This window comes from Dendropsophus ebraccatus, chromosome 15, assembly GCF_027789765.1.
Source record: "Dendropsophus ebraccatus isolate aDenEbr1 chromosome 15, aDenEbr1.pat, whole genome shotgun sequence".
Taxonomy (NCBI): domain Eukaryota; kingdom Metazoa; phylum Chordata; class Amphibia; order Anura; family Hylidae; genus Dendropsophus; species Dendropsophus ebraccatus.
In genome coordinates, this window is record NC_091468.1 from 14977520 (window position 1) to 15004074 (window position 26555).

The 26555-nt window shown below is 43.1% G+C and overlaps 1 protein-coding gene across 11 annotated transcripts in view; it reads left to right on the forward strand.

The window, feature by feature from the left end:
• The window catches only part of TRERF1 (transcriptional regulating factor 1), a 132740-nt gene extending 107568 nt beyond the window's left edge, over window positions 1-25172 (forward strand). For 10 of the 11 annotated variants that reach the window (XM_069955332.1, XM_069955331.1, XM_069955329.1 and 7 more), the window contains 12 exons: window positions 395-527; window positions 2937-3161; window positions 5737-6103; window positions 6982-7048; window positions 7542-7681; window positions 8290-8393; window positions 10507-10582; window positions 14514-14602; window positions 20266-20379; window positions 20791-20970; window positions 21149-21357; window positions 23169-25172. In XM_069955332.1, coding sequence (XP_069811433.1) covers window positions 395-527; window positions 2937-3161; window positions 5737-6103; window positions 6982-7048; window positions 7542-7681; window positions 8290-8393; window positions 10507-10582; window positions 14514-14602; window positions 20266-20379; window positions 20791-20970; window positions 21149-21357; window positions 23169-23490 — 2026 coding nt within the window. In that variant the 3' untranslated portion in view covers window positions 23491-25172. The remainder of the gene's footprint in view (window positions 1-394; window positions 528-2936; window positions 3162-5736; window positions 6104-6981; window positions 7049-7541; window positions 7682-8289; window positions 8394-10506; window positions 10583-14513; window positions 14603-20265; window positions 20380-20790; window positions 20971-21148; window positions 21358-23168) is intronic. The other variant, XM_069955339.1, reaches the window with a different exon arrangement.
• Window positions 25173-26555: the final 1383 nt, after the last annotated feature.

The window sequence follows — 26555 nt, forward strand, 5'->3', positions numbered from 1 at the left end:
CATAGTGTCTGGTTGATGGGTCTTTGGGCCCTGCCCGGCACTAGGACCCTGATGCAACTGCTGCCTCTACATTCCCTATAGCTGGAATGGGCAAAACTACAATTCCCATCAGGCCTGGACAGTCAGGGATTTTGCTTTGGACATTCAGGCATGATGGGAATTGTAGTTTTGCAAAAGCTGGAGGGCCGAAGGTTCTCTCTCTCTGCCGTATAGCAATGCCCCAGTATGATAAGGCGCATATACAGTGTAGGAACATCGATGTTGCCCATAGGGCTTCAGATTTCATGTACATAACATAAAAAAAAAAAATATATATATATATATATATATATATATATATAAAACTGTCTGATTACTTTATATTTTCATCTTTCCACTCTGGAAAATAAACTAGCAAGTTGTTCCTGGATGAGTCTAAAAGCCGGCTGACGTGTTCTGTATGCTGCAAGGAATTCAGGAGTCTTCCAGCCCTGAACGGCCACCTGAGGTCACATGGTGGGGTGCGGACCACAGCAGCCCCCAAACAGGTAAGGCTACAATGCATATGGTGTATGTATTTCTGCCGCCTATAGTGCTGGCAGACTTGTTAGATGGGCGTACGGATTGTGCCCGCTCCCCTCTGCTTTGCTTGCTGTGACGCCATAGTGTGTTTGCAGATACAAGTGCGCTACTAGGAACCGTCCCGTCAGGTATCTTGTTAGTCCTGTATATCCAGATATCACTAAATATGTTTGCAAGGAGGTAAAAACTTCATGGCGAGATGATCTTTCTATAATGTTATCTCTGTAGCAAGGTGACGGCTGGCACACCTACAGGAACTGATTCGTTTTAGGGGATGTTCACACAGGACAGAAAAGGCTGCAGATTAGTTGGGGATTTTCTTAAAGTCCTTTAAGGGGTTGTTCTCCAGCTGGTGCCAGAGATTTGTAATTTACTTCTATTAACAAAAATCTAGAGTCTTCCAGTACTTATCAGCTGCTGTATGTCCTGCAGTAAGTGGTGTATTCTTTCCTGTCTGACACACTGCTCTCTGCTGCCACCTCTGTCTATGTCACGAAATGTCTAGAGCAGGAGCAAATCCCCATAGAAAACCTCTCCTGCTCTCCAGACTGGAACGAATACCATATCATGGAAGACATACAGTAGCTGATAAGTACTGGAAATCTTGGGATTTTGGGTGCTCCCAGTGTCCGGGTCCTTTAAACCAGTCAGTAGGAATGTGATCAGTCTCTGCTCCATAGTATTCCTAAACTGGATTAGGGTATAATAGCACCTACAGAGTTCGTTTGCCATTAATTTTCATAAGGATTTGTGTTAGGCCTCATTCAGACTCACATATTTTATCCATGACCTGCAGTAGAACATTGCAGCTGCTGTATTCATCCCCTGTCTGCTCCTCTACCCTTTGTATTATTCAGCATGCTGTAAGCACATCTCATTCATCCCAAAATGTCCCAATATAGATCTATATAGGTGTATGTCACAGAGAGATAGTGATGTAGGGTGTACAGGCTGGTCAGAAATGGTGACATCACTAAGGGAAGGGAAGGCTTTATGTGGCTTTTATTATTAGGATGTATGTTTTTTATGCTGTATGTGACTTTAATTATGCTGTATGTGGTTTTTCTTATTAAGCTGTATGTCGCTCTTACTATGCTGCGTGTGTTTTTTAATATGCTGTGTGTGGCTTTTATGCTGTGTGTGGCTTTTATGCTGTGTGTGGCTTTTCTTATTATGCTGCATGTGTTTTTTATTATGCTGCATGTGTTTTTTATTATGCTGTGTGGCTTTTCCTATTAGGTATTGTGTGGCTTCTCTTATTATACTGTATGTTTTTTTCTTATTAGGGTATGTGCACACTACGGTATACTCGCTGAGTCTTTATAATGCTTCTACTGCACGGCCTCTGCTTGAAGTTCTGTCTGTCCCATAGACTCAGCGATATTTGCTTAGGAATTCCGCCCAAAGAATTGACATGTCGATTCTTTGGGCAGATGGCGGAATTCGTCGGCAAATATAATTGAGTCTATGGGACCGGACGGACTTTAAAGCGGAGGCTGCAGAGCGGAATCCACTTAAAGACTTCAGGGGTATTCCATAGTGTGCACATACCCTAATGCTGTATGTGTTTTTTTCTTAATAAACTGTTTGTTGTTTTTATTATGCTGTGTGTGGCTTCTCTTATTATGCTGTATGTGTTTTTTCTTATTATACTGTGTGTCTTCTCTTATTATGCTGTGTGTCTTCTCTTATTATGCTGTGTGTGGCTTCTCTTATTATGTTGTATGTGTTTTTTCTTATTATACTGTGTGTCTTCTCTTATTATGCTGTATGTGTTTTTTCTTATTATACTGTGTGTCTTCTCTTATTATGCTGTATGTGTTTTTTCTTATTATACTGTGTGTCTTCTCTTATTATGCTGTGTGTGTCTTCTCTTATTATGCTGTGTGGCTTCTCTTATTATGCTGTATGGTTTTTCTTATTATACTGTGTGGCTTCTCTTATTATACTGTGTGTCTTCTCTTATTATGCTGTGTGTCTTCTCTTATTATGCTGTGTGGCTTCTCTTATTATGCTGTATGTGTTTTTTCTTATTATACTGTGTGTCTTCTCTTATTATGCTGTGTGTGGCTTCTCTTATTATGCTGTGTGTTTTCTCTTATTATGCTGTATGTGGCTTCTCTTATTATGCTGTATGTGGTTTTTCTTATACTGTGTGGTTTCTCTTATTATGCTGTATGTGGTTTTTCTTATTATACGGTGTGTGGCTTTTATTATACTGTGTGGTTTCTCTTATTATGCTGTGTGTGTTTTTTGTTATTATGCTGTGTGTGGCTTTTATTATACTGTGTGGTTTCTCTTATTATGCTATATGTGGCTCATCAGTGTCGCTTTTGTGGCTGCTCGAGGTTGAACGTTTGTACTTATCTGTGCAGGACGGAGGCCAGAAGTCACAGACTAAAGAGGCGGACAACCTCACGCCCATCGTCATGCCTGTGTCTGTACCTGTCAAGCTTGTGCCATCTGATGCCAATGCTCAGCTCAGCCTCAGAGCAGATCAGCCAGAGAACAATATGTCCGATGACGAAATGCCCATCTTAACAAGGATGACTTACTCCCCGCCGTCCTCCCCGAAGGCGGACCGCTCATGCCCGTCCTCTGTGAGTGCTTGTCTATCTTTGCTTCTCTGTCTTGTCCTGTATATGTCATGTTGCTGAAGGTTGGTCTAAAATCATAAAGTTTTTCCCTGGTTGAACTTGAGGGCCCGTGTGTCTTTTATCAGCGGTAATAACCATGTCAATCTGAAGTCACCATTGAGCTTCTTAGGCTGAAAATTTTGTGGAGCTTATAAAATTAACTATATTCAGCCCCCAGCGGCAACTGGTTCAATGTGTATGTGATATTTGTCATTGTTTTTTGTGCATTTTGTCTAATTTATGTTTTTATGATTTGGTCATATACTCTATGGTACATTGTGATTGTTCAGAAACAGTCGGAGCCAAAAATGTAGTGCTGTATACTGTTTGATAAGGCCAGGTTCACACTGCAGTAAGGTGGGTTTACACTACGTTTTTGCAGTCTGTTTTTTTGCAAAAAACTGATGAAAAACAGAAAAAAAGGGCTGCAAGTGTGTGCATTTCTGATCCGTTTTTCCATTGACTTCCATAAAAAAAAAAAAAAACCATTCCATTTTTTTTTTTGGGCGGACACAATAACGTGGTCCACCTCATTTTTGTGTCCATAAAAAAAAACGAATTCGTTTTGATACGTTTTTTTTTTATAATGGAAGTCAATGGAAAAATGAATGCACACACTTGCATCCGTTTGTTTTTGTTTTTTTTGCAAAAAACAGGTTGCAAAAACGTAGTGTGAACCCAGCCTATATTTATGGGTAAACCAATGACCCTTTTGGCATCTGGAGAAGGAGACTTGATTTACTGATGACCTTTACTTTCACCCTGCTCATGTCAGCTGGAGAGACAAACTGATGGAGGGACAGACAGGGAGGGATGTGATGGATGCGGGGGAAAGAAAAAAAGAAAGGAAAACTGAAAGAAATGCACCAGAGAAAGGGAGATAAGGAAGGAAGCGATGAACATTGGGAGAAAGATGGACAAAGGGAAAGAAGGGAGTTATTGAGGACAGGTCATAGAATAAAGAATATGTAATGAAACAAAAGACACTTCAATTGTACATCTACAGTTGTACAAGATACCGGCTAGAATAAGTGGCATTTCCATTTTCCTCCTAATGGGGGCAGTGTAGGAGGAGACTTGAATTAGTGCAGTCCTTTACTTTCTCCCTGCTGATGTCAGCTATAGAAAGGTAGGTAGTCACATGTATAGGAGATAGATAGATAGAAGGAAGATGGATACACATAGGACATGGGAACTGTTTACACAGAAGTGTGGGGTGGGGATTAATTTCGACCAGTCATGGGGATCCTTCGACCCTCCAGCGGTTGCAAAAATACAATTTCCATCATGCATGGACAGCCAAAGCGATGGAAATTGTAGTTTTGCAACAGCTGGAGGGCCAAAGGTTCCCCATGACTGATTTAGACTGTTATCATAGTGCTTTAGTTTTTTATTTTAGATGCATCGAATACTAGAATTGTGATGCTGGACCTTTAGGCTATGTTCACTCACTGATTTTCTACAGCCGTTATTTGATACCCAAAATAACGGCCATTGTTTTGAGTGCCAAACAACCTTTAGCATGTTCCAGTGGTTGTCACTGCAATAATGGCCATTAGAACATTATTCCAGTTCATAGTCAAAGATGGTCCTTTTGGGTCCATTGATTTTAATACTAAGGACAGTGAAAAAGTACTATGTGTGAACAAGTTAAAATGACGTCCGCTGTTCATGCAATAACGGTCGTGTATTAAATGGGCATTCCACTCAAACATAACTTTTCATATGTTGCTCTCCATGGTGAGACTAACAATTCCAATAAAGACACAAAAATCTGTTTATGAGCTTTTCTCTCTGTCTCCCTCTCCGCCCCCCTCCCTTCTGAGACAGACGATGTACACAAGTCCCTGGCTGGCTTTATCTGCAACATTGCAGCTTCTTTGTAATGCTGGGAGGGTTTTTTTGAGGTCATGAACTCACTGTGATTAATCCTTCCAGCATTACAAAGTTGCTACAATGTTGCAGATACAGCCAGTCAGGGCCCTCTTAGAAGGGAGGAGGAGACAGAGAGAAAAGCTCACATGCAGATTTTTGTGTTTTCAGCAGAAAGCAGCAGCTCACAACTGGGGGAAGGAGACTGAATAGATAATAACAAGTAGGGAAGGAATTGTTAGTCTCACCATGGGCAGCAACATATCAAAAGTTGAGTGGAATACCCCTTACATTTATTTTATACAGTTTGTCGGCCCACAGCCACTGTTTCCATACAATTCAATGAAAATCATTGAAAAATGAAAACAACGGTTGTTATTTTACAGCGTGCGAACACGGCCTCAAAGTGTTGACGTAAGATGTAAGCTTTCTGTAACTACTTTAGGTATATGGGGAAACATGACAGGCCGCAGTGTAACACATGGCACCGTAGGAGTCACCCGCTCATCTCTGGTCATAAACCTAATAAAGTGTCTCATCTTCTAGACACATTGGTTATAACAGGAAACCACATGGCACTCCTCCGAGCCCTGTGATGGAAACTAGGTGTTGTGTAGGGTATTGGAGCCTCGGCATACTGTCTGATTCTTATGTATTATACATTTAGGAAATGATCAGAAAACCTCAAGAACCTGGTACGAAATTGGGCAAAACCGATGGAACCAAACCTCAGCTGGAGCGGAGGAAATACCGCCACAGACCCGAACCGCTCTTCATCCCTCCCCCTTCCTTCACTGCAAATCCATCTCACTCAGGGGCCACACTGTACCAGAGCCAGCTCCGCTCCCCGCGCCTTATTGTGGACTCTTTGCTGATGAGAACTCTGGAGCCGCCGATCTACACTCCACCCCCCATGCTGAGTCCTGTACGACAAGGGTCGGGACTCTTCAGTAGCGTCATCGCTGCGGCACACAACGCCCATCTTCCACTCACCCCACTGACACCCACTCCAAGAGTGCTGCTCTGCCGCCCCAGTAAGTATTACACACTCTTTTCTAGTACCTTATTGGCGGATTCCGAATACAAAAAAAAACAACTAAAAGAAGAGCGCCTTTTTTTGGGTAGTGGCCAAGCATGACACAGACAGTTCAAGGGGTTGTCCAGCAAAAATCTTTTTCTTTCAAATCAACTGGTTTCAGAAAGTTTTATATAGATTTGTAATTTACTTTTACTACAACATCTTAAGTCTTAGCATACTTATCAGCTGCTGTATGTCATGCAGGAAGTGGTGTTTTATTTTGAGTCTGACACAGTGCTCTCTGCTGACATCTCTGGCCGAGACAGGAACTGTCCAGAGCAGGAGAGGTTTTCTATGGGGATTCCCATAGAAAATCTTTCCTTCTCTAAAGAGTTCCTGTCTCGTCCAGAGATGTCAGCAGAGAGCACTGTGTCAGACTCAAAATAAAACACCACTTCCTGCATGACATACAGCAGCTGATAAGTATGCTAAGACTTAAGATGTTGTAGTAAAAGTAAATTACAAATCTATATAACTTTCTGAAACCAGTTGATTTGAAAGAAAAAGATTTTTGCTGGACAACCCCTTTCATTGTTTTTATCAATATTGTGCAATACCTTATTTTGCCTGTGGGGGCACTGTTGAGAAGTTCAACAATTGCACAGAGTACAGCTGATCACTTGAAGTCTCAAGAGTGGGACCACCTATGACCAGCTTAGAGGACCCTTATATCACTAAGGGATTTTCCAAAGCAGACAGCTTCCCATAATGGCGCCGCTTATGTTCCAATGCAAAATAATTTTTGGTGGGTTTATAGTTTTCCATGTGGCAGGATAGGAGTAGTTGCCATTTGACTAACTTCCAGTAGCAAGTAATGATGTATTTGTTCCGCAGACAGCATTGATGGGACCAGCGCTACGGTAACACCAGGACCTGGAGAACAAACCGTTGATGTTGAACCGTAAGCAATGGCGCATATGTTTATGTATATTACAGTCAGTCCAGATAGTAAAGAACCATAGACACCTCCCCAGTCAGTGCACATCATGCCAGAAAGTTATACAGATTTGTCAATTGCTTCTATTTAAAAATCTCAAGTCTTCCAGTACTTATCAACTGCTGTATGTTCTGCAGGAAGTGGTGTATTCTCTCCAGTCTGACACAATGCTCTCTGCTGCCACCTATGTCCATGTCAGGAACTGTCCAGAACAGTAGCAAATACCCATAGAAAACCTCTCCTGCTCTGGACAGTTCCTGACATGGACAGAGGTGGCAGCAGAGAGCACATATGTTTTTGCTCTCTGTGTATATATTTCAGATCATTGATTGGATTGCCGCTTGGGTCATGTACATTGGCTCCTTATTGCAACGTCCATATTAGAGGTTTCCAATGCGTCTTGTATATAAATCTTGTCCGTTATGTGTTTCCTGACTCAGAAAAACCTTGTTTATAGGAAAATCAATATCGGATCAAGATTCCAGGCGGAGATTCCAGATCTGCAGCAGCGCTCATCGCTGGAGAAGGATACGCACAACGCAACCTTGGTGTGGAAACCTCGGCCGGACCTAGAGACTGAAGAATCGCAGCGCAGAGGTAAGGCCTGGACCGATGGCTTGTGGGAAAGTGTGTAGCTTTTGCTTAGCAAAAAAAATTTACTTTCATATCAACTAGTGCCAGAAAGTGCCAGAGATTTGTTATATACTTCTATTAAAAAATCTCCAGTCCTCCAATACTTATCAGCTGCCGTATGTCCTGCAGAAGGTGGTGTATTCTTTCCAGTCTGACACAGTGCTCTCTGCTGCCACCTTTGTCCATGTCAGGAACTGTCCAGAGCAGCAGCAAATCCCCATAGAAAACCTCTCCTGCTCTGGACAGTTCCTGCCATGGGCAGAGGTGGCAGCAGAGAGCAGTGTGTGAGACTGGAAAGAATGCATCACTTTCTACAGGACATACAGCAGCTGCTAAGTACTTAAAGACTTAAGATTTTATAATAGAAGTAAATTACAAATCTACGGCACTTGGTTTAAAAGAAAAAAATTAACGCATTTTCCCATATATTGTATCTCATGTTGGAATTTATAGTCACGGATTCACACAAGCATTACACGATTTTCCGCCTAGTGTGAACTTGCCCTTATAGTGACTGTTGTGGGTGTGATGAGAAATCCTCTCTGTTAACCCGCTCTGTTATGTCTTCCCAGTGGAGCTGTTCCTCAGCATGTCATGTTCCAGTGTTCTACCCGGAGGAGGAACCAACATGGAATACGCTTTGCATTCTCTTTTTGAAGCCGATGGAAACTTCATGGTGAGAAAGTGGATTTTTTACCCTTTTCAGGGAGCAGACATATCACCAATGGAAAACATAAAGGAGTTGCCCATACCAACCAACAGGGACTGGCTGGCAAACTTTAGCCGGGGGGCAAGCACACGTTTGGGTAAATCCGCTCTAGGTTTGGTGTTAGGGGGCCTTCATATGTTGCACGTTTGCAGCGAATTTCACACTGCAATACTCAGTACCATAATAGACTATGGCTCCTAGCGGATTTTCCCTCCACTGCAAGAATGTAGTGACCGCCTATTTTACCTAAATAGGTGCTGGGCTGGCGCTTCTGCTTGAGTCTCCAGGTCCCTGCTCACTGACAGCTCGCTCAGCCAATCACTTGCTGTAGCAGGACAGCACCCTGATTGGCTGAGTTGGCCATCAGTGAGCAGGGACCTGGAAATTCAAGCAGGAGCATGATGAGGGAGCGTGGGCAGGTAAGTACTTGCAGGTAAGCGTTCTCACAGATGCAGAGCCATAGTCTATAATAGTATTGAGTATTGCAGAGGATTTCTATGTGAAACTCGCAGTGTGAAAGATGTCAGCAGATGTCAGCAGCCCCAAGCATCCACTGGGGGCCTGGCCTGCCCCCCTGGCAACCAATCAGATTCCAGCTCTCATTATTCAGGATTCTGATTGGTTCCTATAATTGTAATTGTAATTGTGATAAACTTCTCTTTGTAGAAGGTGACGGTGATGACATCATCCATCACGTTATTGGCACATAAATATCATATAGGTTTCGACTTCATGCTGAAGATCGGCAGTGTGTGCAGTATCTTAGACTGGGTGTGCTTAAAGGGGTACTCCGGCGAAAATCTTTTTCTTTCAAATCAACTGGTTTCAGAAAGTTATACAGATTTGTAATGTACTTTTATTTAAACATCTCCAGTCTTCCAGTACTTATCAGCTGCTGTATGTCCTGTAGGAAGAGGAGTATTCTTTCAATTCTGATGAAGTGCTCTCTGCTGCCACCTCTGTCCAGAGCAGGAGAGGTTTTCTGTGGGGATTTGTTATTGCTCGGGACAGATCCTGACATGGACAGAGGTGGCAGCAGAGAGCACTGTGTCAGACCGGAAAGAATACACTACCTCCTGCAGGACATACAGCAGCTGATAAGTATGGGAACACTTGATATTTTTAAATAGAAGTAAATTAAAAAACTATATAACTTTCTGAAAACAGTTGATTTAAAAGAAAAGGATATGCACTGGAGTACCCCTCTAACCCTTCTCAAACCAGTGACCCAAAGAGCAGAACTGAAACAAGATCTGACGCCTTGTAGAAACATTATGGAAATGGACGGTCCCAAATATGAAATACGTCCAATATTCAAAGCAGTATCGGGTGCAATATGCAAACCTGCAACTATCTTATATGCAAACTATATCCGGTGTCCACTGACGGGCCTGGTGTCAAGGGTGACATGCAGAACCAAAGATCTGGTGAGGGGGTCCTCACTGCAGGGTGGTCTCGCTTATGGTCTTCTTTAAACAATACGTTGTATTCAGCTGTATTAAAGGATTAGGATAAAGTGAGGACTGTGTTACTATCCAGTTTGTACATGGTAAGAAAAGAGTTATAAATGCTTTTATAGGGGTTAAAAAGAAACTATGAGCAGGTTAGAGTGTACGGGGCGCCGAGGATGAAGGTATGTCTCTTACCTTCCTCCTCGGTGCCATTCCCATGTAGTTAGTAGTGGAATCAACAAAGCGATCAGGCCGACTCGGCGTGATGGGGGCTGGGCAGTGCTCCTAACGGTGCTTAAGGGCCGTGGATTCACCTACTAACTGCACAGGAAGGTAAGAGACATACCTTCCTTATCAGCGCCCCATGCGCATTAGAGGGCTAGCAGCAGGTTGGAGTTGTCTAACCTTCTCATAGTTCTCCTGTAAAGAAGAAAATGTGGAAGAAAATAAATCTGCAAACAGCGCCACTTTTCTCCACAGGCTGTGTCTGGTATTGCAGTTTTTATTTTCCTGATCTCAGATAAATTCTGCCATTGATATGATCATCTTTTTCTAATGTGATACAGTGATATGTAGCCTCTCTGTGTATAATCTCTGCTAATGTTTTTTTTTTTATTTACCATTTACAGACTGCATTGGAGATGCTGCTCCTAAAAGATGCACCGAGGCTGAAAATTCATCCACTGGCAAGTTACCACTATGCAGGTGAGACACAGGAGTAGACATGTTGTCCACCCATATAGGAAGCTAGACACCATGGTGGAAATTTATTTTAAGTGGTTAACCAGGCTTGGAATAGCATGGCCGCTTTCTTCCACAAACAGCGCCTCTCATGTCCTCAGTTTGGGTGTGGGGTTTTTCAGCTCTCTTCTAGTGAAATGAATGGAGCTAAATTGTAATACTACACACAACCTGAGGACAGGGGTGGCGCTGTTTTTGCAAGAAATTAGCTTTTTGCTAATCCTGGATAATCCCTTTAATGCCTGTATAACGGCTCGCTAACCAAAGTTGTAAATTATTGCACTAGCCTTTTTTGTGCAAAAATTTCCATCTTTTGGCACTTTAACACCGGTTTTATATGTAATAGAAACTATAGCAAACTGATGGCAATGAGCAGGGTGTGCTATGGCAGCAGTGTACAGCACCATACAAGCAGACTAGCCTACCCCCTATGATATTGGCACCCACTACACTTGTACTTTGGGGCTTCCTCTGGATCAACATCTCTATGTATCCTTTAGGTCCCCAATGTATGGAGAAGAGTCAGGATGCAGGGTAAATCACTAGATAGCAAGGGATGAGCGAAACTAAGGAAAATTACTAAACCCATTCATTCTCCCTCTGCTTTTATGTGGTTTTTATGTCATTTTCCACTGGAAATATTCGCTTTGAAGGTTACGTGTGGTGTTCGGAGACAGCTGCGTGGTTGACATGTTATTCTATATTCTCACCTTTGTGGTCAGTCAGAATGGCGCTGGCTGTCTAATATAATAGTGGTATAAACCCACAACTAAGCCGTCTAGTAGTAACTCACAGCAGCCAGATAGAGACGTCGGTAAGTCTGGTTGAACACAGAGCAGATTATATACGTCTAGTCATCTTAGTTTTATTACTATTTTATTACTGTATTCGCTATGGGATTTTAAAAGAATAGTCCAGACAAAACTGATACAGCGTGTTGTGCATACAGCAGGGTGTGAGAGGGGGCGGAGCATGACACAGGGATTCTAACCAATTAGAAAACACCATCACATCCCAACCCTTCATCCCCTGCAATGGGCACAACACAGTGTATCAGCTTTTTAAGGAGCTGCCCACCCATAGAGCTAATCTGGCCCAACCCCGGCCGGCCTGCTCCATTTATATTTATTAAAAGGGGGACCGGAATGGCGCCAAGGATGAAGGTAAGACAGAGACATATCAACAGGTTACATTTGTCTGACCTGATGATAGTTCCCCTATAACCCAGGGATGGGGAACCATTTCCCCTCCAGTTGTTGCAAACCTACAATTCACATCATGCTTGGAGAGCCAAAGCTTTAGCTTTGGCTCTCCAGGCATGATGGGAGTTGTAGTTTTGCAACTGCTGGAGGGCTAGAGATCCTCTATCCTTGCTTTAACCTCACAACTAGAATTTAATAAATAAAATTTATAATAATTTAATAAAAAAATAAAAATCATGGTAGATCCCCCATAACCCCTTCATGAACTTTGCCCTCATCTGCGCCTTCATGCAATTTTATATTAAAACTTTTTTTTTAAAGTGTAAAGTTTGTTGATAAATATGTAACAGAAACAACAACCTTAGAAGCCCAGGACCCTTTGCTCCAGAAGTTTCTGAGCTCACCCTGTTCATCAGCTTTGGGTTCCAAGTTTACTTATAGTCGTCACGTGCCGCTCTTCTTGGATCCTGCCACCAGTTTCCATCCTATAACAATGAATTAGAATCCGTAACTTTTGTTTTCTTTTACAACATACATGTCAAAATGACATACAGAACAATGGTGGAGAGAAGGCGGCCCGGGCTTTGTGACCGCGCACTGACACAGAGGAGCACAATCTACTTATTACTTACTTATCACCTTGTGCCCGGGGCTCGCTGATCCTGTGTGATACACGGCCCCGGTCATCTAGACAGGGACTCCTCTCGGGGCCGGCGTCTGCCTCCTCCTAAGACCTGACCTTATCTGTGTGACGGTAGATCCATTGCACCCAGGAGGTAACACAACACTATCTAGATGGAGATATTCAATGGGGTTTTATCACCACAGAAAACCAAAGAAACCAGACTCTAATCATGTACAGACCTTTTAATGCCTATTCATAACTTTATTAGGTTCTTTTATTCACATCTTAGTTGTTAGTTTATCTTATTTTTGACACATGTGACTATATCTTTTAAAGTTAGAGAAAAGTCAGCCGCAGGATCGGTTAATGATCTAATGTGTATTGGGGCCTTCCCTGACTGATGATGCTGGGAGACAGAAGGAACGGGCATGTTGGATTTGTCCAATCCTACTGTTTTGGGAGGGATTATCTGCCACCACCAGAGCAGGCTCACCCCTCTTTTCTCTATAAGATGACATGTGACTGGTTGGGAGAGATAACTGTCGGCTAAACAAACGTTTGGCCTAAAGCCCCTATTCCACGCGGCAGCAGAGAGCGGGTGAGTACAGCGGGGGCTGCCCAGGTGATCGCTAGATCGTCCGGGCAGCCCATAGAGAATAGTAGCTACTCCGTGGAGCGACGGCAGCAGATCGCTGCTATCACAGTCGCTTGTTATTCAACATGGTTGAAAGACAAACGACTGCAACGATCAGCCAACATGAACCATGTCGGCTGATCGTTGCCTCCTACTCTACGGGACGATTATCGGCCGATATCGGTCGAATACGACCGATAATCGTTCCGTGGAATAGGGTCTTAATTCTACTGAATATGTGTGGACTTCTTTAGGGTATGTTCACACTGAGGAGTTGAAGGGGAACGTTTTCTGCTTGAAATTTCCTCTTTATCAGCTCTGGTGGAATAGGCTCAGAATTCGAGCGGAAAGTAATAATTCAAAGCCCCAATGACTTCTATGGGATTTCTCGAGCCGAATCCGCCCCAAGGATTGACATGTCAATTCTTTGTTAGAAAGCAGATTCCTGGCGGAACGTTTTGCGCATAAATTCCGCCGTGTGAAAAGGAGTTAGAATCTCATTGAACACAATGGGACATTGCTCTCTACATATTTTACAGATGAAATTTCAAGCGGAATATGTATAAAATTAAGCATGGATTCCGCTTCTAATTTCTCACCTATTCCTCAGTGTGAACATCCCCTAACAGTGATAATGATTAGACTCATGGTACAACTGTATGCTTAATGTGTACCTGTCATGACATGTCAAAGTTATTGATCAGTGCGGGTCTCAGATCATGAGATATAGCCGGGAGAGAGCACAGCGGTGCCATCCTCACCCTGGCCAGCATTACAGTCCATCTAAGTTCCCCATGAGAATTTGTGACAATCTGAGCGCTGCCTTGCTCTCTTCCCGGCTATATCTCTTGATCAGAGCAGGTGTCAGCAGTGAGACGCATGATGTGCGCTCTCGTCATGGCATCTGACCTAGCCCCCCCCCCCCCCCCAATCCCCCACCCCCCGTGCAGGCCGGCTTCACACACTCACCGTAAGTGGCCAGGAGAAGAAGGCTGTGTAGCCCAGGCCACTTCTGGTGAACATGAAGCCGGGGGAGTAGGTGAGTAGTCAAATGCAATGGCAGCAGCGCACATTATGCTCTCCTGTCATCTCTGCTGCCGGGCGGGGGCACGGATCGTGTGAATGGCTGCATTCACTTTAATGGTTCCTAAAATTGCCTGACAATTTAATGCTACGTGTGAATGCAGCCTTACATTGCATGGAAAGGTTACCAGCTGATGAAAGTCATGATGTTCTATTACAACATACTAGATACTGTACAAAAAAGGAATTTACTGGATAAGCAATACAGCCATAGACCTATGACCATGCTGGGAGTTGTAGTTCCCAACTGGAGAGCTCCAGGATGGAGACTGGTGCAATACAATCTATCTACAAAATGTTTGTCATGATTTCTGCCACAGCCTATAATCCTCCTCCTGTTACCGTTTCTAGGATCCGACTACTGGACCAACAATGAGAAGAAGAGCTTTAACAAGGCAATAAACACCTGTAATAAGGATTTCTTCCATGTTCAAAAGATGGTAAAGACCTCCACTTGCCGTACAGGAAAGAATGTTGTAAAATGTGAAGGAAATCTGTCAGCCGTATCTGTAGCAAGATAGGAGGCTTGCCAGGTTGTTGCAGTTAAGCAGCTTGGCTCCGCCTCCTTGGCACTTGACTTAGAAATAATATAACAGTTCTGACAGGGGGCTGCAGCTCCTAGCAGCAAATACAGCTGACAGATTGCCGTCAAATCTACTGGTGTCAGAAATGTATATGGATTTGTAAAACCAGTGTCATCCAGTACTTATGAGCTGCTGTATGTCCTGCAGGAAGTGGTGTATTCTCTCCAGTCTGACACAGTGCTCTCTGCTGCCACCTCTGTCCATGTCAGGAACTGTCTAGAGCAGGAGAGGTTTTCTATGGGGATTTGCTACTTCTGTGGACAGTTCCTGACATGGACAGAGGTGGCAGCAGAGAGCACTGTGTCAGACTGGAAAGAATACACCACTTCCTGCAGGACATACAGCAGCTGATAAGTACTGGAAGGTTTGATTTGTTTTTGTTTTTTTAAATATAAGTAATTTAGAAGTAATCCTGACACTAGTTGATTTAAAATCATTTTTACTCTAGAGTACCCCGTTAAGCAGCTTCTTAGGAACACTAAACATACAAACGAATGACCATCATAACCAGGGAATAATCTTGCCCTTGTCGTTCGTCAGGACACAGCGATCAGCCATTTGATAATCCAGAAAGTCTGACAATCTGGAAATAAATTCTTAAATATAATGGGGAATTTCACAAGCCTAGAATCATGTCTGAGCAGGGATTCCTTGCCCCCTACATTACTACCAGAATCTAATAACCCACATTGTTTTCTGTCTGCCACCTATAAGATATCATATAATAGTATATAACATAGTATATAATACTGAAGAAATGATGTGGAGCCAAAGCCCCCAGTGATCTGTATGTGCGGAGTTCACAGAGCTGGCAGGACATCAGATAGCGCAGCCTGGGTGGATAGGTGATAGCTTCAGGCCCGACTAACAGAAGGATAAAGTGCTGTGATAAATGTCAGGTTCATCCCCGGAGCAGAGATGGCCATCAGTCTCATCTCCTCCCCACACAATCCACCAACAATAGGACAAACAGCAGAAAGTAGCTGAAAATTCTGGGACACTTGATACCTTGTATATAGCAGAGTGAGACAGTCACAATAAGGAAAAGGGGGAGTCTGGGGTCAGATATAAGTTATTTGTATATCATTCTTTGTGATTTTCAAGATCACTGCCATCCCTTTAAAAATGCTAAGAGGTGTACGAGCTACTAAATAGATTACTAGAATCCTAATGTGCAAAATAGGATAAGATCCCTGTATATAGGCACACACCAAGGTGTTCTGCAATATCAGTAGTTTATTGCCGATAACTGCTTGAGAACCTAATGAAGGAACTGGTCTGGCCTTCAGATGCATTGTCCGTTTTCTGTAGTAAACTACCAAACTACCCTACCTTTATATTCAGTCTTCACTTATTTTGGGCTACTAGTTACATCCTTCACCTGGTTTAGACTAGCAAACTAAGGGAGCTGCAAACACTGTTTTCTGTTTGATTTCTTGCACATTAAAGGGGTAGTTCACCAAAAATGTTTTATTTCAACTGAAATGGTGCCAGAAATTTGTAATTTTCTTCTATTAAAAAATCTTAAAGTGTCACTGTTGTTATAACTTTCAAAATGTAAATCAACAGTATAAATGAAATGAAGCAAGTTTGCAATATACATTTATTATTATTTTTGTTGTTATCATGCTGTAAAACAAATCTGAACTTACCAGAAATCCAGGTCCAGTCTCCTGAAGGCAGCTATATAACAGCTATACTTACTGTATCCTGGTCCAGTCTCCTGAAGGCTGCTATATAACAGCTATACTTACTTGTATCCAGGTTCAGTCTCCTGAAGGCAGCTATGTAACAGCTATACTCACTGTATCCAGGTCCAGTCTCCTGAAGGCAGCTATATAACAGCCATACTTAATGTATCCAGGTCCAGTCTCCTAGAGGCAGCTATCTAACAGCTATACTTACTGTATCCTGGTCTAGTCTCCTGAAGGCTGCTATATAACAGCTATACTTACTGTATCCAAGTCCAGTCTCCTGAAGGCAGCTATATAACAGCTATACTTACTTGTATCCAGATTCAGTCTCCTGAAATCAGCTATGTAACAGCTATACTCACTGTATCCAGGTCCAGTCTCCTGAAGGCAGCTATATAACAGCCATACTTACTGTATCCAGGTTCAGTCTCCTGAAGGCAGCTATATAACAGCTATACTTACTTAATGCAGGTCCAGTCTCCTGAAGGCGGCTATATAACAGCTATACTTACTGTATTCAGGTCCAGTCTCCTGAAGGCTGCTATATAACAGCTATACTTACTGTATCCAGGTCCAGTCTCCTGAAGGCTGCTATATAACAGCTATACTTACTGTATCCAGGTCCAGTCTCCTGAAGGCAGCTATATAACAGCTATACTTACTGTATCCAGGTCCAGTCTCCTGAAGGCGGCTATATAACAGCTATACTTACTGTATCCAGGTCCAGTCTCCTGAAGGCTGCTATATAACAGCTATACTTACTTGTATCCAGGTTCAGTCTCCTGAAGGCAGCTATATAACAGCCATACTTACTGTATCCAGGTCCAGTCTCCTGAAGGCAGATTTTCTGACTTGTGCAGGGTGAAAAAAACAGATTAAACACAGGAATTCCAGCCAGTACAGAGAGTCACATGATCATCACATGACTGCCTTCTCTCTGTGAGCGCTCAGATGGCCTACGAAACACTGGATGAATAATGAAAATAATGAATGTATATTGCAAACTTGCTTTATTTCACATCTACTATTGATTTAGAGTTAGAAAGTTATAACGACTGGTACTATTCCTTTTTTTTTTTAAATCAGATAGTTTTTATTAAACATTTTGTCAATTTTACAATGAAACCCCTTTCCAACCCCCCCACAACATTCCCCACCCCCTACCCCATAGGACTACATGTCCTTTCCTCATCCCTCTTTGTTTTAATAGGAGAACATCTTTATCACAGAAATATATCATATATAAATATAACCATATGTTTTACTACATATCCGATCCTCAAGGAGTAGAGTTCCACAGACAGGGGGTCCCACTCATACATTCCACTCACACCGACATACACTCCAGCACATCCACAGTATGCAACACTATTTATAGGGGTGCTCTAACAGCCCCAAGCCCATTAAGGCCTATTCCGCGGGTTTTCCATATTTTGGTCAGCCAGCAACAGAAAAGCTTCCATAGGGTTACGCTTTAGAAAGTGAGACGGCAGACCAGGAGTGTCCACCCACGGGCCCCATATGGCTTCATATTTTTTCATGGCCTTCCTTTTTTTATATATCCCTTTCTCCAATCTTATCATATGATTTAGTTTGTTGGTCAGTTCAACCATAGTAGGGGGTTCAGCTTGTAACCAATGCTGGGCTATCAATTTGCGGGCCTGATATAGTATTCTGCATATTGCCAGTTCAGCTCCAGTAGGTTCAGCTGACTCGTTTACCAACCCTAATATGCACTGCAGGGGCTCGGGGGGTACTGTGATATGATATACCTTTCTAATCAAGGTAAGGACTTCTTTCCAGTATCTCTCCAGTTCTGTACAGCTCCACATAATATGAATTATGTGGGCTCCCTCCATCTGGCATTAGGGGTGATAGACTCTATGAAGAAGAAACAGTTGTGATTTCCTATGTGTTTCAGACAGAGCCAACTTAGGTGTCAGGGCCAAAATTTCCGACCACTGCTCCTCAGTAATAGCTCCCACGTCTGCCTCCCACTTAGCCTTCACCGTTAGGGGTTTGGTACCATGGAATGCAAACAAAAGACGTTGATAGATAAATGATATAAGACCCCTTGAGTCTTCTGCAGTCAGCACCGAGCGGATAGTGGCACACGTCGCAATCCGCGGTGGTGTGACAAATTGAGCCTCGATTGCATGCCGCAACTGCAGATATCTATAGAACATTACTCGAGGTATCTGAAATTCTTCCTGTAACATCACAAAAGACTTAAAGAGTCACTGTCGTATTTTTTTTTTTTTTTTTGCAGAAATCAATAGTCCAGGCGATTTTAAGAAACTTTGTAATTGGGTTTATTAGCCAAATCTGCCATTATCTGCATGTAAAAAGCCTTTTCCCAGGTCCCCCCCTCCTTCCTCTTTTTCAACCACTCTGAAAAATCTGAAAATTGTGACTTGTTGCAGGAGTCGTCCCCTGTCTGTTCTAGGGAGAGGGGAGGGGGGAGGAGGAAGGAGGGAGTTAGCCGGCAGCAGAAAGCAGATAACAGAGGATTACAGGCACGGAGCTGGGTGACAGCTGTAATCCGAGCTCAGACAGGTCACTGGTGACTGTCACAGGAGATATCCCGTGAGGGATTTGTAGATTAACTCTTTGTTGTCCTGTTTTGGTCTTTTCTTTAGCTCTCTCCATAGGAGAACAATGAAGACAGGGGGAGAGCTTCAAACTGCTTTTTCATGATAAAAATGCATTTTTCGGATAATAAACCCAATTACAAAGTTTCTTAAAATCGCCTGGACTATTGATTTCTGCAAAAAAAAAATTCACAACAGTGAAACAGTTAAAGATACCTTCCTCATATAGCTGCGACACCTTGCACACACCTCTGCTTTCCCACTCACCTCTCCCCTCCAGCAAATGCAAATGTTGCAAATCTGGATTGTTCCACAGAGGTGTATAGTCAGTACAGCCCCCACACCCAAGAAGCTGTTTGATCTTTTCCCATACTGTACACAGCATTGGAGTAATAATTGGGACATCTGGTGGCCTGGTCTGCGCTGCTATTTCTAGAAGATGGATGGGTAACATTCCCCCAGACATACATTGGAGTAACCTCCCATTCGGTCCCAGTCTGTCCAGCGCATCCCAGCCGCTCATCTGCTGAAGCTGTGCGGCCAAGTAATACAAATATGGGTTTGGGGCTGCCAATCCTCCGTCTTCCTTTCCCCTCTGCAACGTATCCAACCTGATCCTTGCACTCCGACCATCCCAGATTAGCTCTCTAAAAAGTGATTGGATTTTCTTAACGTATAAGTTGGGTACGACTGGTACTCTTCCAGTCTTGCAGTACTTGTCAGCTGCTGTATGTCCTGCAGGAAGTGGTGTATTATTTCCAGTCTGGAGAGCAGGAGAGGTTTTCTGGTTCAATGTTTTTATTAGGTTTTTTAAAAACAAATTACAAAAGAGAAAATCTATAAGCACTGACTTTAGTGCCAACTATGAGGATTTGCTGCTGCTCTGGACAGTTCCTGACATGGACAGAAGTGGCAGCAGAGAGCACTGCGTCAGACTGGAAAGAATACACCACTTCCAGAAGGACATACAGCAGCTGATAAGTACTGGAAGACTGGAGATTTTTTAAAAGAAGTAAATTACAAATCTCAGGCACTTTGTGGCACCAGTTGATTTGAAAGATTTTTTTTTTCTTCTGAACAACCCCTTTAAGGTATTGTGTCGGGTTATGCACACCCACTGCAGGTGTATGGTATTATATATTATATATATTATTTCTCACCACGGTATCACTCTACAGCAGGGGCTGTTCCTTCTCTTCTTATAAAATCCTAATGAGTTTCTGTTGACTTTTAGATAAAGACAAAAACCGTGTCGCAGTGCGTTGAATATTATTACACGTGGAAGAAGATTCTGCACATGGGCCGCCGCCACAGGACTCGCCTCATCGAACTCAATGAGGATGATACGGTAAGTGCAAGTACCTCAAAATACAACGTGTGAACATAGCCTAAGGCATAAATCGGATGAAAGAAACGGACTGCACAGACGCAGTGTGAGCCCAGCCTTAATAGTAAATATAACTAGTGATGATCCCCCCTCTCCTTATTACTGATCATTGCAGAATCAGGACACTTTCACACTGAGACATGAGCATAATACAGACATATTATCTTACCTATATTACACCTGCAAGTCGCGGTCTGACCGCAAAGCTAGTGACTCGGCCCACATGTGAAAGCATTGGGTGAAGGTCTCTGTGGGAGCCATATTAATTGTCACCCAGAAACCTATAAGTGCTGCTTTACTATATACAGGTCCCAGCTTCTTCTCCGTCTTCTATCAGAGAGATGGCATTCATCATTATAATTTATTTCCTAGACCAGTGTGGATGATGTGGATGAGGATGAAGGAGCTGAACACAGAAAGTATGAAGTAGACTATGAACCAGTGCAGAAAACCCCCGAGCTACTACACCCCGCAGAGGGCGACCCTTCTGTCCCCGCACACCCCGGCCCTCCAGCCGGGACCTTCGTGTGTGAAATGGGAAACTGCGGCGCTGTAAGTGCTTGTTGTTACTTCTATCAGTAGTGGGGGTATACAGCTCAGTGGCATACTCACACCCCTGGTACAGTCCCACCATGATAATAGTGGTCGCCCTCTGCGACATTACAGTCAGTTATGAGATCTGCTGTTCCCAGCTGGGTAATAAGGTGACATTGCGCTCTGTTATTTGCAGATATTCTGCTCCAGGCAGGCTCTAAATGGCCATGCCCGTATTCATGGAGGAACAGTAACACCCGCCAAGGTATTTACAGCTACAGGTACAGGAAGACCCAAGTCAGGAGCCCAGAGCGAGTACTGTTCTGTGAAGAGCTCCCCGGCCCACAGCACCACCAGCGGAGAGACTGACGCCACCTCCGTATTCCCATGTAAACTCTGCGGCAAGTAAGTAGCTGCTGATTCCCTCCTTATATATAAGTGAGGACTCTGGGGGTAGGGTATATCAACATGGTACGGTCATGGTCACGTTAGTCAAATTGTAGTCAAAGTCCCGCCTAATACAGTGTGAGATGAAATGTTACTAACAGGCAGCTGTTCCCTAATGCAGTCTGCAGGTGTCACTGCGGCTAATGGATTTTACTGTTCTATGTGTTATAACGTGTATTATTTTTAGGAAGGGTTTACACAGGCCATATTTTCATATATAATATATATATATATATATATATTCTATGTATAAAAAAGCAGCAGTTCTTAGAAAAAAAAAGTATAGCATATAATCCATAGGACTCCAGAAGATGTGGTGAAAAATTAAGTGAAAATTACTCCATCATAAAAGAAATACAAAAAAAGTTTTTGTATTTTTTGCAATGTTTTATGATGGAATAATTGATTTTTCACTACATCTTCGGGAGTCCTATGGATTATATACTATATCTATCTATCTATCTATCTCGTACAGGGGCGTAACTACCACCAAAGCGGCTGCTACGGGGCCCATGGTGTCAGGGGGCCCAACAGGGCTGACCTCCTAGTTTAGAAGTTATCCTCCTGCCTGTCATCCCAGTCACAGGCTCTATACAGTAGGCTGGATAATCACCAGCTTACTATATAGAGACAGTAATTATGACAGACAGGAAGTTATAGAGATGCAATGTGCCTATTGGTGTGTGTATGTACACTTTGTGTGTGTGTAGCTGGCTATGGGGCCCAGTCATTTCTAGTTACGCCCCTGATCTCGTACCTATCTATCTTCCCATCTACAAGTGGAAGAAAGTAACCGCAGCACTCCATTGTGGATTTGTGGATTTCTATACCCACGGTCCTCGCCGGCACTTACTACGGTGGACATTCGGAGTGCATCCATTTTGTACTTGTTTATCTCCCTATCTTTCTTTCTTTCTATCTATCTATCTATCTATCTATCCATCCAAAGAAAGGGTTCGTGGAGCCTCAGTTACGAGTCTCAAAACACGGGAATAGCCAGATATCCCTCTCTCCAGAGAAGGAAGCCCATTGCCAAGGGGTGCCTCCTAGTGGGAAGAGCACCAAACCACCCTGATACGTAGTCCCTGAGGTCCCTCACTTGGGACCTAAATAGGAAAACACCAGGGTGGCCCCTGTAAGTCAAAGTCTAACTCTGTGGCGAGTATAACGACATAAGACAAGGGTTACCAAGGCTAGGCATCCATCCATAGACTGCAGTTTCGGGGTATTTGCCCCTCGTCCTCAAAATATCTATCTATCTCCTATTTAGGGAATTTTTTTCTAGTGTTTTTTTTTTTTTTTTTTTTTAATGTTGATAATAATGGCTTACAGACAAAAAAAATCATTATCTCAGAAAATTAAAATAAATAACCCAAAACACCTGTAAAGGCTTTTTTGTTGTACGTTCAGTGAGAGAGACAGCGATGCCGAGCTGATTCCGCTCAGCACCGCTCTCCCTATTGGGATGTACACTAGACAAGGGAGTGAGGCAGTGGAAACAAGAGAGAGGTTACAAAGCAGAAATGGTAATGCAATAGTAGCGGAACGACTTTATTTACCAATATATGTTGATTTATTTGATATAGTTTTTATCATGGGAAAACCCATTTACGGGATACAGAGGTTGCACTTTCCCCCCAGGCCACGGAGCCAAGGGGGGCACAAATGAGACCAGTATTTTAAGCGATGGGTAATGGATTTGGACCCTTTTTGTATATGCACAGTATGTGCCACCTGTATATAACCGTATCTACCATCCGTGCCCTTAGGGTCTTTTACAAGATCAAGAGTCGTAACGCACACATGAAGACGCACAGGCAGCAGGAGGAGCAGCAGAGGCAGAAGGCACAGAAAGCTGCAGTGGCAGCAGAAATGGCCGACACCATCGCACGGACTATAGTAAGGACTACTCTGCCCACAGACAACATCATGTCATTCGATCCTTTCAGTCTAATGAAATCCTTGGAAGATGACTTCGATGAGGATGTGGCCCAGGATTTAGTAGACGTCCTAGAGGAGACAGAGGTCATGCACTCGGACCTAATCTTGGATGATGAGGATGCAGATCTCCTGCAAGATGGTGACTTGTAGCCCGGCCACCAACATGGATACTGACTGGAAAAGCTTTCTCATTTTCTGCACATATAGAATTATAGTTGGGGTGACGTCATGACTCTGCCTTGTAGTCACCAACCTGCTGTAATGTGAGGTATGACCTTAGCCGTACCTCACAAAATTAGAATTTCCTTCTGCAGTTGTTAATCTTGTTTACACTGATGGAAAATCCATTTTGTTCAGACAGAAAAAGGGGTGGGTGGGCCGGGCCAGTGAAACCCTGATGAAATACTAGTTATCTACAGGATTAGGAAAATGTGGCTGCCTCCAGAAACAGAACCACGCCTGTCCATAGATTGTATCTGGTTTTACAGCACAACACAACGAATAAGCCAGCTCAGCTGCAATACCACACACAACCTGTGGACATGAGAGGCGCTGTGTTTAATAAAGCAGCTATTTTTTTTTTTATCCTGTACAACTTTTTAGTGCACTAGTAACCACTACGATCAGACCACAGAGTCAGGGCCCAACATGGTTAGGAAGACCTGAACTGACAGCCATTGCCATTGTAATTGAATACTAATGGAGAGAGATTGGTCATACGGGGAAACGGAATAAAGATGCCGCAGACATCTTACTGAATCCAGGTTTTCATGGTTAAACCATTTATGTTCCTGTTGTGAGATCCTTGAGATGTCATTGGAGGAAACAGACATGTTAGGATTATCATATATATTAGGTTAGGGTCATACTGCAGGACTTGTCCACAGCTTATCTATATAGGTTACTGTGTATATGTGACAGCTCACTTCTACCCAGGCCAGTGATTGACTCCTGACACCTTCTTTCTCTGGATTCACGCAGCATCAGGGGGCGCACTTTAGTTTACATATTACGCTGTAGTACCCAGACCCCTATAGGTCACTATAGAAACAAATAATGATCTATATGGGTTTATTAAAAACTGTGTTGTGTCAATCAGGATGTATTTCCATGCAACATGCTGATGGACATTTAGCCTTGGATTGCTGCACCACCGAGTCCTCAGGAATCGCATTCTTCACAGTTAGCGTTGCACTTTAAAGACAGATAGCACAACAGGATATATGGGGCAGTTGTGATTCAGCTACTGCAGAATATTTCTTCTCATTGTGTTCAGTTTTTTTTTTTTTTTACTTAGAGCCCCCAGCAACATTGAGTTATTTTGTAAGATGTGATGTAGTACTCCTGGGTGGCCACTAGATGGTGCTGTTCTATAGATTACCCCATTTAAAGGGTTTAAATTGACGCTCAATGTGAAGTCTGTGATTGCAAATTAAGGCTATGTTCACAATGATGGCCGTTTTTATTAGACTGTTGTCATTTAATGTCAAATAATGACTGTTATTTTATAACAACGGCCGGTATTATTATAGAAAAAACAGTCATTGTTTGTTGTTAAATGATGGCATCCAATAAAAAGGGCCGTCATTTTGACAGTGTGTGTAAACATAGCCTAAGACTGATAATTAACTACAACTCCTGGTATATCCTTACTAGGAGCTGTAGTCTTACAGTAGCTGAAGCTCCTCAGGTTTGAGAGTGATGATGTAGTGAACAGCACTAGAATTACCTGGACCCACCTGTATGTACTTATCCTACAGACAAGGCAGTGGTTGTATATAAACCTATAGGGGGAGATTTATCAAACATGATGTAAAGTGAGACTGGCTCAGTTGCCCCTAGCAACCAATCAGATTCCACCTTTCATTCCTCACAGACTCTTTGGAAAATGAAAGGTGGAATCTGATTGGTTGCTAGGGGCAACAGAGCGAGATTTACTTTACACCATGTTTGATAAATCTCCCCCATAGTGTCTCTGGAAGATTCCAGCTTGTAATGTGAATTAGACAAAATGATCCCCATCCTGTGGCTTTCCAGCTGTTTCAGAACTACAACCCCCAGCCTGTCCGACAGGAGCTGGAGAGTCACAGGTTGGGGGTCACTGGTCTAATGGGCTGAAGACCTTCATAGCACTGGAAAACCCAACATAACAGTGGAAAATAGACTGAGCCCCATGACAACACCCCCTGTCAGTGCCCTGCTGGTTCAGCTTCATCATAGGGATATTAGGGCACATTTATCAATGTGTGTCCCTGGGACTGATTCTCTCCCCCCGCTCGCCTGATGGGTGCGGCCTCCTTCCATGCCTAATTTACCATAGTTTCTTGGCGTAAACCATGGCAGAAATCTAGACCTTCTGAAGATCTGAAGAGCAGTTGTAGATTTCTGCACCCGGCGTGCGGCAGACTCAGGTCCCACTGGATTTACTAAGAATCATGGGCCTCTTAGTAACTCCAGTGAGATGAATGGGGTCAGGGTCTGATTTAGGACCGGCGTATGGGTTCACCGGGCTTAATAAATGTCTTCCATTGTGTTCATCCCCAAGCCATTCAGGATATGATGACTGATGATTTGATACTCGCAATGTCCCTATGAAAAGGCTGGTCAGAGTTGTTGTGGGGTCAAAGGATAACCTGTCACCTCAAGTAAAAACCAAAGGGAATACATTACGTTTACATAGAACTAATATATATGTATATAAATATATATATATATATATATATATATATATATATATATATATATATATACTGCCCTTCCAGCACTGATGGAGCATTGTGAATAAAGGGCCCCATTACTCCCCAGTGGTTCCCCAGTGTTGCTCCCCCTGGTGTTGGGGGGTCTGATCCTAAGGAATCAGATTCTAGATCCAATACATGGCACAGAGTTAGGGTGGGTTCACACTGAGGAATTCTCGCGGATAAACTCCTCGGAATTTCGGACAGCCGATGGAATTCCGTGGAGTTTATCTGCGAGAATTCCTCAGTGTGAACCAACCCTAATAGAGATCTCTGATACCATACAGAAAAAGGGAAAATAATCAAAACCAGGGTCTAGGAAAATCGGGAAAATGTTCCCCATAGCAACCAGACTTAGGTGTGACCTGTTACTATGGGCAACTCCTCACAATTAACATGGCTACTAGTTCTGGTAGATATTCCTCTAGCACAGGCCAAAAAAAAATCTCTATTTAAGCTCCAGAGCTCCTGTAGTCA